Source organism: Ranitomeya imitator, chromosome 3 (genome assembly GCF_032444005.1).
Source record: "Ranitomeya imitator isolate aRanImi1 chromosome 3, aRanImi1.pri, whole genome shotgun sequence".
In the NCBI taxonomy this organism is placed as follows: domain Eukaryota; kingdom Metazoa; phylum Chordata; class Amphibia; order Anura; family Dendrobatidae; genus Ranitomeya; species Ranitomeya imitator.
In genome coordinates, this window is record NC_091284.1 from 390103528 (window position 1) to 390120191 (window position 16664).

General features: G+C 39.8%; 1 protein-coding gene across 8 annotated transcripts in view; it reads right to left on the reverse strand.

The window, feature by feature from the left end:
- COL16A1 (collagen type XVI alpha 1 chain) overlaps positions 1-16664 on the reverse strand; it is a 327454-nt gene that overhangs the window by 302330 nt on the left and 8460 nt on the right. For 6 of the 8 annotated variants that reach the window (XM_069756999.1, XM_069757002.1, XM_069756998.1 and 3 more), the window contains exons 2-3: positions 9406-9521; positions 7451-7519 (exon numbers count right to left, since the gene is read on the reverse strand). In XM_069756999.1, coding sequence (XP_069613100.1) covers positions 7451-7519; positions 9406-9499 — 163 coding nt within the window. In that variant the 5' untranslated portion in view covers positions 9500-9521. Of the gene's footprint in view, positions 1-7450; positions 7520-9405; positions 9522-13542; positions 13578-16664 lie in introns of all 8 variants that reach the window. The other 2 variants (XM_069757001.1, XM_069756995.1) reach the window with 1 other exon arrangement.

Below are 16664 nucleotides of genomic sequence, written 5' to 3' on the forward strand. Positions count from 1 at the left end.
GCTTTTCATAGATTCATTTGAAAATCAACTTTCCATGCAAAAGACCATTCATATCATGCTAAAAACAGATCAATAGACAAACCTGAGTTATATGTATTCAGAATAGGTCACCCATATAACTGTATGGACCCTACTTTATCTTTGTATACCTTCAATTTATACAGTTTTGCTTTTTCTGTGAAAAAAATGGATGCATTTTTTTCTATGTTTAAAACGATGAAAAATGCATGTCAATAGCCACTGTCAATTTTGCATACCAGGTAATTTTGTAACTCGAATTCAAAGTAGCCATCTGCAGAAGAAATGAGCATCTAAATATCTGGCACTAAGTAACCAGCAATAGTGAAATGCATGGCAGCATAATAAAGGGAACCTGACATCAGTGTTTACCCCTAATGCCGGCGTCACACTCAGCGTAAGACAATACGGTCCGTATATTACGGCCGTAATACGCTGAAAAGTCCCCAAAATAGTGGTCCGTAGCTCCTCCGTAAGCTGGGTGTATCAGTGTATTTTGCGCATGGCATCCTCCGTATGTAATCCGTATGGCATCCGTACTGCGTGTTTTTCTCGCAGGCTTGCAAAACCGTCATACGGCTATACAAGGGATCCATGTGTAAAAAAAAACAAAACATATATACATACCTTCCGAAGCTCTGTAAGGTCCCACGATGTAAATCCATCTGAAGGGGCTAAAATATTTTGCAGCCAGGAGCTCTGTTAATGCAGCGGTGCTCCTGGCTGCAAAACCCCGGGGAATGAAGGTAAAGTAGGTCAATGACCTATATTTACCTTCATTTGTGGTGAGGCGCCCTCTGCTGGTTGTCCTCATATGAACTCGAGCCTGGGAGCTTTCTAGGAAAGTTCCCACGCTCAAGGAACAACCAGCAGAGGGCACCTCACCGCAGATGAAGGTAAATATAGGTCATTGACCTACTTTACCTTCATTCCCTGGGGTTTTGCAGCCACGAGCACCGCTGCATTAACAGAGCTCCTGGCTGCAAAATATTTTAACCCCTTCAGATGGATTTACATCGTGGGACCTTACAGATCTTCGGAAGGTATGTATATTGTTGGTTTATTATTTTTTCTTTGTTACAGAGCGAGGGTCTTCAGATGCATTGAGCGTAGAATAAATTATTACAACAACCTTTGTTTTTATTTCATTAAAATAATTTTTAATAATGTGTTTGTGTTTTTTTTAACCCTTTACTAGTATTGGATAAATAATGGATAGGTGTCATAATTGACGCCTCTCCATTATTAATTTGGCTTAATGTCCCCTTACAATAGCAAGGTGGCATTAACCCTTCATTACCCCATATCCCACCGCTACACGGGAATGGGAAGAGAGTGGCCAAGTGCCAGAATAGGCGCATCTTCCAGATGTGCCTTTTCTGGGGTGGCTGTGGGCAGATGTTTTTAGCCAGGGAAGGGGCAATAACCATGGACCCTCTCCAGGCTATTAATATCTGTCCTCAGTCACTGGCTTTACTACTCTGGCGGAGAAAATTGCACGGGAGCCCACGCCAATGTTTTCCGCCATTTAACCCTTTAATTTAATAGCTAGAACGGCCAAATTTTGCATATACACACTACTAACATTAGTAGTGTGGAATATGCAAAAAAAAAGGTGATATGAGATGTATGTAAACCATGTCTCATATCATGTCGGGTTTAGGAAGGAGATAGCAAAAGCCGGTAATTGAATTACCGGCTTTAAAGCTATCTAGCGCTGTATGAAGTAATAATATATATACATATATGTGTCTCACTAACATATACAGTGGGGCAAAAAAGTATTTAGTCAGTCAGCAATAGTGCAAGTTCCACCACTTAAAAAGATGAGAGGCGTCTGTAATTTACATCATAGGTAGACCTCAACTATGAGAGACAAACTGAGAAAAAAAAATCCAGAAAATCACATTGTCTGTTTTTTTAACATTTTATTTGCATATTATGGTGGAAAATAAGTATTTGGTCAGAAACAAAATTTCATCTCAATACTTTGTAATATATCCTTTGTTGGCAATGACAGAGGTCAAACGTTTTCTGTAAGTCTTCACAAGGTTGCCACACACTGTTGTTGGTATGTTGGCCCATTCCTCCATGCAGATCTCCTCTAGAGCAGTGATGTTTTTGGCTTTTCGCTTGGCAACACGGACTTTCAACTCCCTCCAAAGGTTTTCTATAGGGTTGAGATCTGGAGACTGGCTAGGCCACTCCAGGACCTTGAAATGCTTCTTACGAAGCCACTCCTTCGTTGCCCTGGCGGTGTGCTTTGGATCATTGTCATGTTGAAAGACCCAGCCATGTTTCATCTTCAATGCCCTTGCTGATGGAAGGAGGTTTGCACTCAAAATCTCACAATACATGGCCCCATTCATTCTTTCATGTACCCGGATCAGTCGTCCTGGCCCCTTTGCAGAGAAACAGCCCCAAAGCATGATGTTTCCACCACCATGCTTTACAGTAGGTATGGTGTTTGATGGATGCAACTCAGTATTCTTTTTCCTCCAAACACGACAAGTTGTGTTTCTACCAAACAGTTCCAGTTTGGTTTCATCAGACCATAGGACATTCTCCCAAAACTCCTCTGGATCATCCAAATGCTCTCTAGCAAACTTCAGACGGGCCCGAACATGTACTGGCTTAAGCAGTGGGACACGTCTGGCACTGCAGGATATGAGTCCATGGTGGCGTAGTGTGTTACTTATGGTAGGCCTTGTTACATTGTTCCCAGCTACCTGCAGTTCATTCACTAGGTCCTCCCGCGTGGTTCTGGGATTTTTGCTCACCGTTCTTGTGATCATTCTGACCCCACGGGGTGGGATTTTGCGTGGAGCCCCAGATCCAGGGACATTATCAGTGGTCTTGTATGTCTTCCATTTTCTAATTATTACTCCCACTGTTGATTTCTTCACTCCAAGCTGGTTGGCTATTGCAGATTCAGTCTTCCCAGGCTGGTGCAGGGCTACAATTTTGTTTCTGGTGTCCTTTGACAGCTCTTTGGTCTTCACCATAGTGGAGTTTGGAGTCAGACTGTTTGAGGGTGTGCACAGGTGTCTTTTTATACTGATAACAAGTTTAAACAGGTGCCATTACTACAGGTAATGAGTGGAGGAAAGAGGAGACTCTTAAAGAAGAAGTTACAGGTCTGTGAGAGCCAGAAATCATGATTGTTTGTTTCTGACCAAATACTTATTTTCCACCATAATATGCAAAAAAAATGATAAAAAAACAGACAATGTGATTTTCTTGATTTTTTTTTCTCAGTTTGTCTCCCATAGTTGAGGTCTACCTATGATGTAAATTACAGACGCCTCTCATCTTTTTAAGTGGTGGAACTTGCACTATTGCTGACTGACTAAATACTTTTTTGCCCCACTGTATATATATATATATATATATATATATATATATATATATACCTATTTTATGTGTACACATTTATTCTACCTATTCTACTGTAAGCTGTCAGTGTGATTTTACTGTACACCGCACTGAATTGCCGGCTTTTCTCTCTAACACCGCTGCGTATTTCTCGCAAGTCACACTGCTGGTCCGTGTGTAATCCGTATTTTTCTGGCTTCCATAGACTTTCATTGGCTTTTTTTTGCGCAATACGGTGACAAACGCAGCATGCTGCGATTTTCTACGACCGTAGAAAGCCGTATAATACTGATCAGTAAAATACGGCAGATAGGAGCAGGGGCATAGAGAAAAATTGGGACGTTTGTTAGGCGTGTTTTACGGACATATTTTATGCGCTCATACGTCCGTAAGACTCGCTAGTGTGACACCGGCCTAAAAAGTATCAAAATCGCTTGATCCTTTATCAGCATCCTTAAACCCTCTATAACGATGCCTGTATTAGTCCTAAATGCTAATGTGTGTGTTTAAAAACTAGATTCAATTGTTCCTGCTCTACCTGCCTGCGGTCCCTGGACTAATCCAGGACCGTGGTCAACCAATGCCTCTGCAGGGTGGCAGCATGCCCACAGCAGTGTAACTGCTCTTTAACTGTCTGCTACAGAGCAGAAGATTGAATTTTTTGCATTAGATTCTAATCTAAATATGGCCACTGAACCGTGATGAAGATGTTTGACGATCCGTATTACTTGGTATCTTTAATAACCAGTTGTTATATATTTCCTTTGGACTTGAAATGTCTACAGTACAGAACAGAGATTGGTACATATGTAGAATAATGTGTACTCCTGCTTGACATCTTATTACTGTTCTCTTGACATCAAAAATTTGTGCCGAGTGGCTTAAACCTACAGGGATAATGATCTACATCACGAGCCAGCCGCAGGCAGCAAATAATATTGTTGGTTAGCAGGGAACACTTGCCTTAGCAATGCTATATACATCACAGCATGTCACCTTCCAGACACCTACAAATAAGCTGTTGGGACTCCTACAGAACATTTGCAAGAGAAAAGGCTATAATGAAGCAATCAGACGCCGTGCAGATAAAACTGACAAAACAGGTTTAATTTCTGGAAACAGATAATTTTGAGGTAGCAAAAGCAGGAAAAATGGAATAACCTCTGCTGTGCTGATATCTGATAACAAGGGTGATATCAAAGCGGTACAATACATCTTGACATGCAGACTCTGACAAACACTCTGCATGATATTACCATGGTATAGCTAAAGGCCTAAAACTTTGCCTTTGTATCATTGGGTGAATTGAAACATTTCCAAGCACATTATTTGGAGAAGAGCCCTAATCATTGCTGAGTATATGAATACCATGGCCAAACCAGAGTAGCTTGTTAGCGCCCCACTACTAGCCCTACAGTTATGCCTTTTGCCCACTCCTGTTCTCCATACCCAAATGAATCTCTGTCCTAAAATAAGTGATCTAGATAACAGAGATGTAATAGAATCCATTGCAAAATGCAGTTCCTAACATATAACACTTCCTATGTCTGAACAACTGTCCTCCACACATCTGCAAACAGTGATGTACTAACCGTTTAGTCAACCTGAGCCCGAGGGCCCATAGCAGTAGCTGAGGTACAGATTTGATGCAATGTTTTGCAGTGATAATTATAAAGCTCCTTCAGGCTCTCTGCCTTCATAAGAAATGTCAACTACCACTATACATGATCAAGAAATGTGACTGGCAGCAAAGCAAGACTGAGATTTAATGTCAGCGGGCATCCCTTTTCCCTAATTGTAATTGTGATAGTGCTTCCTGCTGGCAAGTAAAAAGACCCTCAGATGCCTCCTGCCTCTGAAGTAATGAAAGCGAATTACAGGTAGTACAGTACAAGGAGTCAGCAGGACTTCCAGTCTTAGTGAATCCGAGCTTCTGTCAAAAGCATTGCCTTTGATGGAGGAGTCCAGCTGGCCATGGATCATCATTTACCAGCAGTACATTGAATGGTCTTATATACCTGCCTGGTATGTTACACTGCGGGAAAACTATAAAATACAGATACCATCTACAAATATTATTGTAGTGGAGACACTTTTCTTAAGTAACAGACAACACGTTTGTAGCCGCTAGTTGGAGACTAATTAGAAACTAATTTATATTGAAGTTTTATCAATTTGATGAACTTCACAAATTCGAATTTGAAGTATGCTTGGTGCAAATCATGTAAAATGGTTAACACCATTTTACAAATTGCAGAAGATCACATCAGTGAAGGATCACCAGATACTGAGCGGGCTTCTTCATAATACCTTGCAGTTTTCACACCGCAAGGTATAGCACGGTTAATCAGAAGACACTACTATAGCCTGTATAAAAGCAGAAGCAGCAGCCAATATCATTTGAATCTGGATAGTGAGAAGACTTCACAGCTGATAGTGTAGCAATAGAGATAAATAGCGAAAACCATAAAACAGTGAAGAAACTGTTCACCATCAGGCCGGGGTAACATCAATACCTGACACTGCCGCAGTACTCGGGACTGGAGTTAGCGGCTGCATGTATTTCTATACAACCGCACACTCCGACCCCAAGTGCCGGCAGCAGTGCCCGAACTTGATGCGAGAGACTTGTGTGAGTTTCCCGCATTGAGCTCGCAAGTGTGACCCTGGCCTTAGTGTCACCACTGCATTTTTTTCTGCAATTTGCAAAAATAAGGGCAAAAACCTTAAGGATCTACGTCGATTGCGATAAAATATACAAAGTAGTTGCAACATGTAAATACTTTTGATTCCCTGTGCTACATATTGTTTCCTGAGAAAATTTGGCAAATCTGTCATATTTGAATTTTAAAAGATTTGCTCATCTCTATCAGTTACCTTTTTGGTCCAGGGCTTAAATAGAACAAGGAATTAATATGTCAGTGTAATAATCACATATCAAGATTTTTTGAGGCAGCCAAAAAAAAAGAAAAGTTTTTCAAGCAGAAACGTCTTCAAGAAACACTCTCTCCATGTGGCAAATAATAGGTGTTTTCTTGTCCCAAAGCATATTTCTTGGCGCTTTGCTAAAATTTCTCAAAACATTTTGTTAATATTTTTCCTCATTTTTATTGTTTCCTTTGAGCATTTTAAGCGCTTATCGTTGGCAATTTTCTCATTTTTTTTAATATATCCAGTAGGCAATGAATACAATGCTGACATTTTAAGCATTTTCTTCAGGCTAAAATGCTGCAAAAACGCTTCTTAAATGTTGATAAAGATGCCTAAGCATCTTTATCTAGATTTTGGAACCTTCCTATTGACTTCAATTGTAAAATATGTAGCTGCTCCATAGTGGAGAAAAGCTGAAGAATTGACAGGTTGCTTCTTTTAAACGCGTGACGCTTTTGAAAATCTGAAGCAAATTGAAAACTATTAAGAAACCGAATAGATTAAAAGCAAGTCGTGTTTCAATAGAAATGAAAAGAAATGGTCTTTACATTACTTTTTCAGCAATTTTTCAAGCTCTTTTTCTGAAAATTGTGACTACTCTATATTTTTGGGATTTATTTTATGCACCCGTGCCACTTTTAACAACAGCACGTTTCATAGTAATGATCTTTAGTAGTTTGCATTTTATGGTTTGTATTTTTTATGATATTACATACAAAATCATTATATTGTATTATTATAATTAATATTATTAATTTTTGATTGAGTGCCGAGTTATAAGAGGTTTATAAATTTTATCATTTAGATTATACTGAGGATTCTGTCCACTATTAATATCTTGAACTATAGCAACCAGCTTATGATCTTTTTTATCTTCATATTGCTATAATACAATTTTTTCATTGACTCACTAATAAACACTATTCAGTTTTTAAATATTTGTCAGTTTGGACATTATTTCTTAATACTGTGATTTAGAGTCCAATTCCCAAATTTTGAAGACTGTATATGGGTAACACCCATGTTACTTAGCTGTCATTGAATTAATCCAATGATATTATCCTCTACTTATACTACTTGCCGAGGAATACTATGCAATTATTAGCTGTGCATTGTTTCTACATACCCGTGTTGTTTTCTTTTCCATCTCCTCCTGTGCTGAGTCCTTCACTTAGTAAAGTTGGACACAGTTTATCTGTAAAATAACATTTCAAATATATGATTATTTCCTAATCTGGACTGGTAATTTATCGCCTATTATAGTCATAAGAAAAATCATCTTAGAAATCTATGTGTTTATGTATCAGGATATAATTAAAAATATCTGGTTATTAGATGCACTTAAAATTAGATAAATACAATCTCAGATGAACATCAAAGCATGACAAGTTACTCCAGATTAGTTTAATTATTCATTTTACAAAAATTGGACCACAATGCAGAAGCAGAGTAAGAAAAATAAACTACACCTCATGAATCGATAGCGTGTTTAACCGCCAACTATGACTTCATGTAATCTTTTTTATGATTTTATTAGTCTCTAACATCATTCGGGAGGAAGGATGTCCTTCCAAATTGCTTATTCTATAAGAAACCTGTAGTCAAAAAGTTCTGCCATGGCCTGCAGCATCTCCGAACTTGTCTCCCATCAAGCACAGTTTGGACGTCATTGGTTGGTAATTGCAAAGGGAGCTGCCAGCAGCGAATGGTTTGCGTGTCCAAGTACATTCAGAGTAGCAGATCATTCCTTAGACAGCCATTAATAACCTAATGCATGGTGCTCATACTCGCTACTGAATAAATTGAAAAGTTAAGAAAATTTTGTTTCCATTTTGTATCATTTGCATAACTCTAACATGTCTATTAATCTTGAAATTTCCATAGCGCCACAACTTTTCTTTCATGTTGCTGCAATTTCAATGTTGAAGATTGTATTAAGAGAAAACCACCCTAAACATTATGTATGTAAATCTTCTACCTAGTCTAGAATTTAAAAACTAATTTGCCACAAAATGAATATAACTAAATATCCATAACTACCTAAACTCACTACATTAAACTTATTCATTACTTACTTGTAGACCTGAAAACAACCTCTTCAGAAAGGAAGAGAACCTGAACTCTAGTGCCACCTTTTGTGAAAAGCAGGAGGTTTGTTTTGGCAAAGATGGGGGGCCTCTGACATGGTGTCTTAGGGGTCTCAAAAACAAATAATATCACATAGGAATCTATAGAATGTGATAGTGCTACACAAATGCTTCCTTAAAATAAATCTTGTTACATAAATAGCCAACAAAAATTATAATACCACACGCAGTGGAACCAAATATCAGACTCCATTTATTTGGCACATAGACCAAAACCTTATATCCACCCAATTAATTTTAATATAAAACTCTTTCAAACGATTTATCATTCCAATCTCAACATGAACCTACCCTAGTTACATGCTTATCATATGCATGATTTACACTGAGGAGCCAGGAGAAAACCATGTTGTGCCCGCATCAAAGAGTCCATAGTTTCAATCTTCACATTATCTGCATAAAAACCACAGACATGATGATGACAGCATTGTCGCTCCACCTGCAATTTGATGCAATTTGGGCCATGGCGCCAAAAGGCGAGGCAAGGAGCCTAGGTATCCAATGCTTTTGTCAGTACCTCTAAGGGAACTTTTATTGAAGAGATCATCCTGATTTCCATGCCTCTACTGTGTTCTCCAAACTGTCTTGAAACCAGGTTTGGGAAAACCAGTGAGAATCAGTCAAATCCATTATGGATATTACAGATCTATTAAAATACGTAACAATCCTTTTTTTCTTTAAAGCTTATATCGATCAGGTTTCTGTATTTTTTCTAAATAGAATAATGCAACATATACAACATATAAGAAAAGAGAAAGAGGGATGCATGAAATACCGTATATTGGATTCAAAGAGTTGATTTGTTCTGTTTTTAACACATTACCAAACTACAGTACATACATGGAGCACAGAGATAAAATATAACCATAACTAAGTTCACTTAGCCAAAATTATAGTGATGAATCCAATATACTAAGAAATAGGGATATTTTACCTGATTGAGGTAGAATTCCTCCATTGCTGTACAAAACACAGCTGGTCAAGTAAATTGCAGATGTCCAGAAAAACCACATGTTTGTGGTTGACATTTCTGGTTAACCCTTACCAGATCTAAAATAAAAGCAGAGATTTACCACATTACATATATTCTTCAAAATTTTTTTTTTGCATTTTACATCATAAAGGAAAAAAAATATTAATATAGTAAAAGCAATGTAAAATTAAAATGTATGATAATAGAAACTAATATATACTAACAGCGAAACAAGTTGAAATGATTGTGGGCAGCGATCATAAAGTTTTGTTTGGATTATATAGATTGCAGAGAATAAAGAATAAGTGTTTGAAGTACAGTGATATAGTGCAGGGGTGTCAAACTCCATTCCTCGAGGGCTGCAAACAGGTCATGTTTTCAGGATTTCCTTGTACTGCACAGGTGATAATTTAATCACCTACACAAATAATGAGTTGGTGATTAAATTATCACCTGTGCAGTACAAGGAAATCCTGAAAACATGACCTGTTTGCAGCCCTCGAGAAATGCAGTTTGACACCCCTGATATAGTGCCTTGCGAAAGTATTCGGCCCCCAGAAACTTCTCAACCTTTTCCCACATATCATGTTTCAAACATAAAGATACCAAATGTAAATTTTTGGTGAAGAATTAACAACAAGTGGAACACAATTGTGAAGTTGAACAAAATTTATTGGTTATTTTAAATTTTTGTGGAACATCAAAAACTGAAAAGTGGGGCCTGCTCTCAGCAAGCACTGAGAAGCCACCTCTCTGCAGGACCCGTAAGGACCCCGCAGCCATCTTGGATGCGGGGTCCTGCAGGGAGGAGACCCTCGGAACAACGCAATCACTTTGCGTTGTTCTGAGGGTCTCAGGGAATCATGCAGGGAGCCCCCTCTCAGCGTGATGCTTCCCTATGCCACCGGAATGCTGCAATCTTGTTTGATCACAGTGTTTCGGGGGTTAAAGTGCCGGGAGTGGTCCATGACCGCTCCTGTCACATAGTGTCGGGTGTCAGCTGATTATCACAGCCGTGAGCGCGGCTGATCGCGTATGATGTACTAACTCATCTATGGGAATTAAGTCCCAGGTCACATGGACGGGATAGTACGTCCGATGGCAGAAAGGGGTTAAGCAAGTTAAAGACGACACATTTATGTTGTATTTTAGGCAAAAAAAAAATGTATATATTCTAATTTTGTAAATTTTAAAAATTACAAAAAGGAAAGTGGGCCGATGCAAAAATTTGGGCACCCTTAGAGATTTGTGTGCTCAGATAACTTCCTTGAGTAAGGCTTCAGACCTTAATTAGCCTGTTCAAGTTATGGTTTGTTCATTATCATCGTTAGATAAGGCCAAGCAATTTTAGGCAAAAAATTATAATATTTTTATCTTTTACATTTGCTAGCATGTTCTAGCACCCCGTTTTGAAAGTATCACAGCAGGTAAATGCTTTTTGTAGCCATTTGAAAGTTTGAGTTGAGTTTTGTTTGAGAGATTTTCATCATTCTTTTTTTGAAAATTCTTCCAGTTCTGTGAGATTCCTGAGTCATCTTGCATGAACTGCTCTTTTGAGGTCTAGCCACAGGCTTTCAATGATGTTCAGAGGACTGTAAGGCCATTGTAAAACTTTCAACTTGCGCCTCTTGAGGTAGTTTATTGTGGATTTTAACAAGTGTTTAGTATCATTATCCATTTGTAGAAGCCATCCTCATTTCAGCATCAGCTGTTTTTACAGATGGTGTTATGTTTGCATAAAAAAATTGTTGAAATTGAATTTATTTCATTCTTACCTTTACCCATGAAATGTTCCCCATGCCATTGGTTGCAACACAGTCCAAAGCATGATTAATCCTCCCATGCTTAATGGTTGTCGAGAAATTTTCTGCCTTTGTTTCTCCACGCAAACCTTTGATCATTGTGGACAAAGAGTTCTAATTTAACCTCATCAGTACATAGGACTTGTTTTCAAAATGCATCAGGCTTGTTTAGATGCTTTGTTGCATACTTCTCATGTTGAATTCTATGGTGAGGATGCAGGAGTGGTTATCTTCTGATGACTCTCCCATGAAGGCCATATTTGTGCAGGTGTCTCTTAACAGTAGAACAATGTACCACAACTCCAGAGTCTGCCAAATCTTTCTGAAGGTCTTTTGCAGTTAAGCGGGAGTTCTGATTTGCCTCTCTAGCAATCCAACGAGCAGCTCTTACTGAAATTTTGCTTGGTCTTCCAGACATTATCTTGACCTTCACTGTTCCTGTTAACTACCATTTCTTAATTAATTAATTAATTTTCAACTGAGGAAAGGTCAACTTGAAAACGCTTTGTAATCTTCCTATAGAGTTCTCCTGCTTTGTGGGCCTCCATCCTTGTCATTTTCAGAGTGGCTAGGCAGATGCTTAGCAGAGCCCATGGCTGCAGTTGTTATGCACAAGGCTAAAGGAGGCAGGGTTTTTATGCAGCTGGGAATTTTGCATCAGCTGGCCCTTCCTAACGATGATAGTGAACAAGCCATAACTCTAACTGGCTAGTTAAGGTCTGAAATCTTGGTCAATGTTATCTGAGCACACAAATCTCCAAGGGTGCCCAAACCTTTGCATCAGCCCATTTTCCTTTTTTTAATTTTTAAAATGTAAAAAATGACAAAATATATATTCTTGTCTAAAATACAAAGGAAATGTGTCCTCTTTAAAATGAAGGCCTTTCAGAGATCATCTAAGCTTTAACTTGCTTAACTGTTCACAATAACAGTAAATTTGACCAGTGGTGCCAAAACTTTTACATGCTACTTCATTGATGATCTGGCAAATTATATAATTGTGTATTATGTGCTATAAAGGGGTGAGATCCAATTAGTAAAACATTTGTAATGACCAGAGATGATCAAACCGATTTGAGGTGAATCCTTGAAGGGGAACATTTCTCCTTATGATAGCTTGGCATTCTCCCCAAGGAGAAACTTTCCTTGAAAAGGTCTCTTACTAGTCAAATGAGGTCTCCTACTTTGCACTGATGAAGGGCAAACACCCAGAAACATGTCTGTAAACGGAGTGTTTGGCTTGACTTCTTATCCTAAGTCATGTGGCAGGGCATGTCAAAGTGTTGATATTGACTTTTTACATCCAATTGTGGCGTTAGATTCCTCTACCTCTCTGAAGAGGCTTTTTGCTTATTTAAGTCTATTTCTTCTTATTACTTTGACATTACTAAAACTACATGCTTGTTACATAGATAAAAAGGAGTTTGGTGCAGTCCTCAAAGAGTTTATAAAGTTGAAAACATCTTTTCAGAGCTATTGGACTACCTGTGGTTCACGGTGAACAATTGATTTGATTTTTGGGAAAAATTTGCCGCAGCTGTCAAACTTCAGATTTCAGGAGATTCGATCATCCATAGTAATGCCTATTACAAAAGGATCTCTCCTTTTTTACATTTGCAAATAATTTACTTTTAAACATACAGTAAATCTTGATATTTGCTACAAAATATTTTAAGACAAGACCATTGCAAAGTAAATAATACAAGGAAACCATTTTTCTTTAAATATGAGAATGCGATTATCTGTGATTGTGAGATGTGTATATAAAAAAGTGCGATAATCTCATCAGAATATTTTCATTCATGAAAGACAGATTATAAATGATCACTTTCTTGCCAATGCTATCCTATCTGCCAAAATGATATGACTAAAGACAATTCTGCAATGTTGAGAGCTTGATTGGAAATTGCAGAAACAAAAAGTCTTTACCGGATCAGTTTTTATTCATGTGTGGCAGATTGAATTTATGAGTATAAAAATGTCTTCCCAAATTGAAAGAGCAGTAGGAAAAGAGCACTGCATATGGAAACTTTTTGACCACATTCTCTCCAGCAAAAGTCAGATTCTCATGCTCTGGTTTTACAAATTTTAGATTTACAACTGTAGAAAGATTTTTTTCCAATGTAAAATGCGTCATTACGCCCAACTACTACAATATGACATTAAATTTGAATGGAGTATTATCTTATTAACATTTTAATATTTGAGGAACATATTTGCTAGACCTATAGATTTTCCAGAAAATATTTATTACGATTTTTATCCGAAAATTGAAAGTAATGCTAGCAATACACACCTGTTACCATGTACATGCAGTCTGATCTGTGGACACTATAATGTAGAGAACGAGAGCAGAAAGATATATAAGTTTGTGGAAAAAGATTCAGTATAACTTGTGTTATAGTCATTGAATCCCTGATGCCTGTATGCATAAAAGATCAGTGGATGGTCCTACTAGAGATTGACAGCATGTACCTTCATACATGGATCGCTCACTGGACTCCTATACATGCAAACATAAGATAATTAAATTTATAAAATACAAGTTTTAACCCCTTAAAAACTGCAGATTTTCTATTCATTTCTCTCTCCTCTGATATGACCTAGCATATCAGAGGAGAGAGAAATGGGGTCCCCCGAGCCCCTCTGGTACCTCCACCATCCCTGCACCCTCCTGCTCCATCCTCCGGCCTTCAGCATCATCTTTCTGTAAGAAAATGGTGAGCGCATGCTTAGTGGCCTGCTGAGATCTGCCGGTGGTACCTGGCAACAATAGATTTTTCCTATTGGTTCATTTTGATCACCCCCTTAGTTAGATAAAAATATAAAATAAAAAATATATATTTTCCATTCTTTGCAGTGAAGGTTATGGTTGGGATTAGGGTTGGGGTAAGAGCTAGGGTTAGGGTTGGGGCTAGAGTTAAGGTTGGGACTAGGGTTAGAGTTGTGTTGGGGTTACAGTTGTGTGTTGGGTTATGATTGTGGTGTTGGGGTTAGGGTGGTGTTGCGATTAGGGTTGTGTTGGGGTTATGGTTGTGGTTAGAGTTAGGACTGTGTTATGCTTGGAGTTAGAATTGTGGGTTTCCACTGTTTAGACATATCAGGAGGTCTCCTAATGCAACATGGTGCCCACCATTGGTTCCAGCCAATTTTGCATTTAAAAAGTCAAACTGTGCTCCCTCTCTTCTGAGCTCTGCCATGGACCCAAACAGAGGCTTTCCCCACATATTGGGTATCGACGTACTCAGGAGAAATTGCACAACACATTTTGTGGTCCATTTTTTCCTGATACCTTTGTGAAAATATTAAAGTTTGGGTCTAAAGTAATTTTTTGAGAAAAAAAGTTAAATGTTCATTTTTTCTTTCCACATTACTTCTCGTGAAGCACCTGAAGGGTTAATAAACTTGTTGAATGTGGTTTTGCGCACCTTCAAGGGTGCAGTTTTCAGAATGGTTTCACTTTTGTGTATTTTGTGTCATATTGACCCCCAAAATCACTTCAAATATGAGGTGGTCCCTAAAAGATGGTTTTGTAAATTTTATTGGAAAAATTAGAAATCACTGGTCAACTTTTAACTCTTATAATGTCCTAACAAAAAAATACGTGTGCTGATGTAAAGTAAACATGTGGGAAATGTTATTTATTAACTATATTGGGTGACACCACTCTCTGCTTTAAGGGCACAAAAGTTAACCCCTTCCCGACCCATGACGCCACGTAGGCGTCATGAAAGTCGGTGCCAATCCGACCCATGACGCCTATGTGGCGTCATGGAAAGATCGCGTCCCTGCAGATCCGGTGAAAGGGTTAACTCCCATTTCACCCGATCTGCAGGGACAGGGGGAGTGGTAGTTTAGCCCAGGGGGGGTGGCTTCACCCCCTCGTGACTACGATCGCTCTGATTGGCTGTTGAAAGTGAAACTGCCAATCAGAGCGATTTGTAATATTTCACCTATTATAACGGGTGAAATATTACAATCCAGCCATGGCCGATGCTGCAATATCATCGGCCATGGCTGGAAATACTAATGTGCCCCCACCCCACCCCACCGATCGCCCCCCCCAGCCCCCCGATCTGGCCGGTACACTGCTCCGGCTCCCCTCCATCCAGTGCTCCGCTCCCCCCCCGTGCTCTTGTCCGCTCCCCCCGTGCTCCAATCACCCCCCGTGCTCCAATCACCCCCCCTGCATTCCGATCCACCCCCCCGTGCTCCGTTCCACCCCCCCGTGCTCCGTTCCAGCCCCCCCGTGCTCCGTTCCACGCCCCCGTGCTCCGTTCCACGCCTGCCGCGCTCCGATTCCCCCCCCGTGCTCCGATCCCCCCCCCGTGGTCCCCCCCACCCCATCATACTTACCTATCCTGCCGGGGTCCCGTCCGTCTTCTCCCTGGGCGCCGCCATCTTCCAAAATGGCGGGCGCATGCGCAGTGCGCCCGCCGAATCTGCCGGCCGGCAGATTCGTTCCAAAGTGCATTTTGATCACTGAGATAGATTATATCTCAGTGATCAAAATAAAAAAAATAATAAATGACCCCCCCTTTGTCACCCCCATAGGTAGGGACAATAAAAAAATAAAGAAATTTTTTTTTCCCACTAATGTTAGAATAGGGTTAGGGTTAGGGGTAGGGTTAGGGTTATGGGTAGGGTTAGGGGTAGGGTTAGGGCTAGGGGTAGGGCTAGGGTTAGGGTTAGGGTTAGGGGTAGGGCTAGGGTTAGGGCTAGGGGTAGGGTTAGGGTTAGGGGTAGGGTTAGGGCTAGGGTTAGGGTTTCGGTATGTGCACACGTATTCTGGTCCTCTGTGATTTTTCCGCTGCGGATTTGATAAATCCGCAGTGCTAAACCGCTGCAGATTTATGGCGGATTTACCGCGTTTTTTTCTGCGCATTTCACTGCGGTTTTACAATTGCTATTTTCTATTTGAGCAGTTGTAAAACCGCTGCGGAATCCGCACAAAGAAGTGACATGCTGCGGAATGTAAACCGCTGCGTTTCCGTGCAGTTTTTCCGCAGCATGTGTACAGCGATTTTTGTTTCCCATAGGTTTACATTGAACTGTAAACTCATGGGAAACTGCTGCGGATCTGCAGCGTTTTCCGCAGTGTGCACATACCTTTAGAATTAGGCTATGTGCACACGGTGCGGATTTGGCTGCGGATTGGCCGCTGCGGATTCGCAGCAGTATTCCATCAGGTTTACAGTACCATGTAAACATATGAAAAACCAAATCCGCTGTGCCCATGGTGCAGAAAATACCGCGCGGAAACGCTGCGTTGTATTTTCCGCAGCATGTCAATTCTTTGTGCGGATTCCGCGGCGTTTTACACCTGTTCCTCAATAGGAATCCGCAGGTGAAATCCACACAAAAAACACTGGAAATCCACGGAAAATCCGCAGGTAAAACGCAGTGCCTTTTATCCGC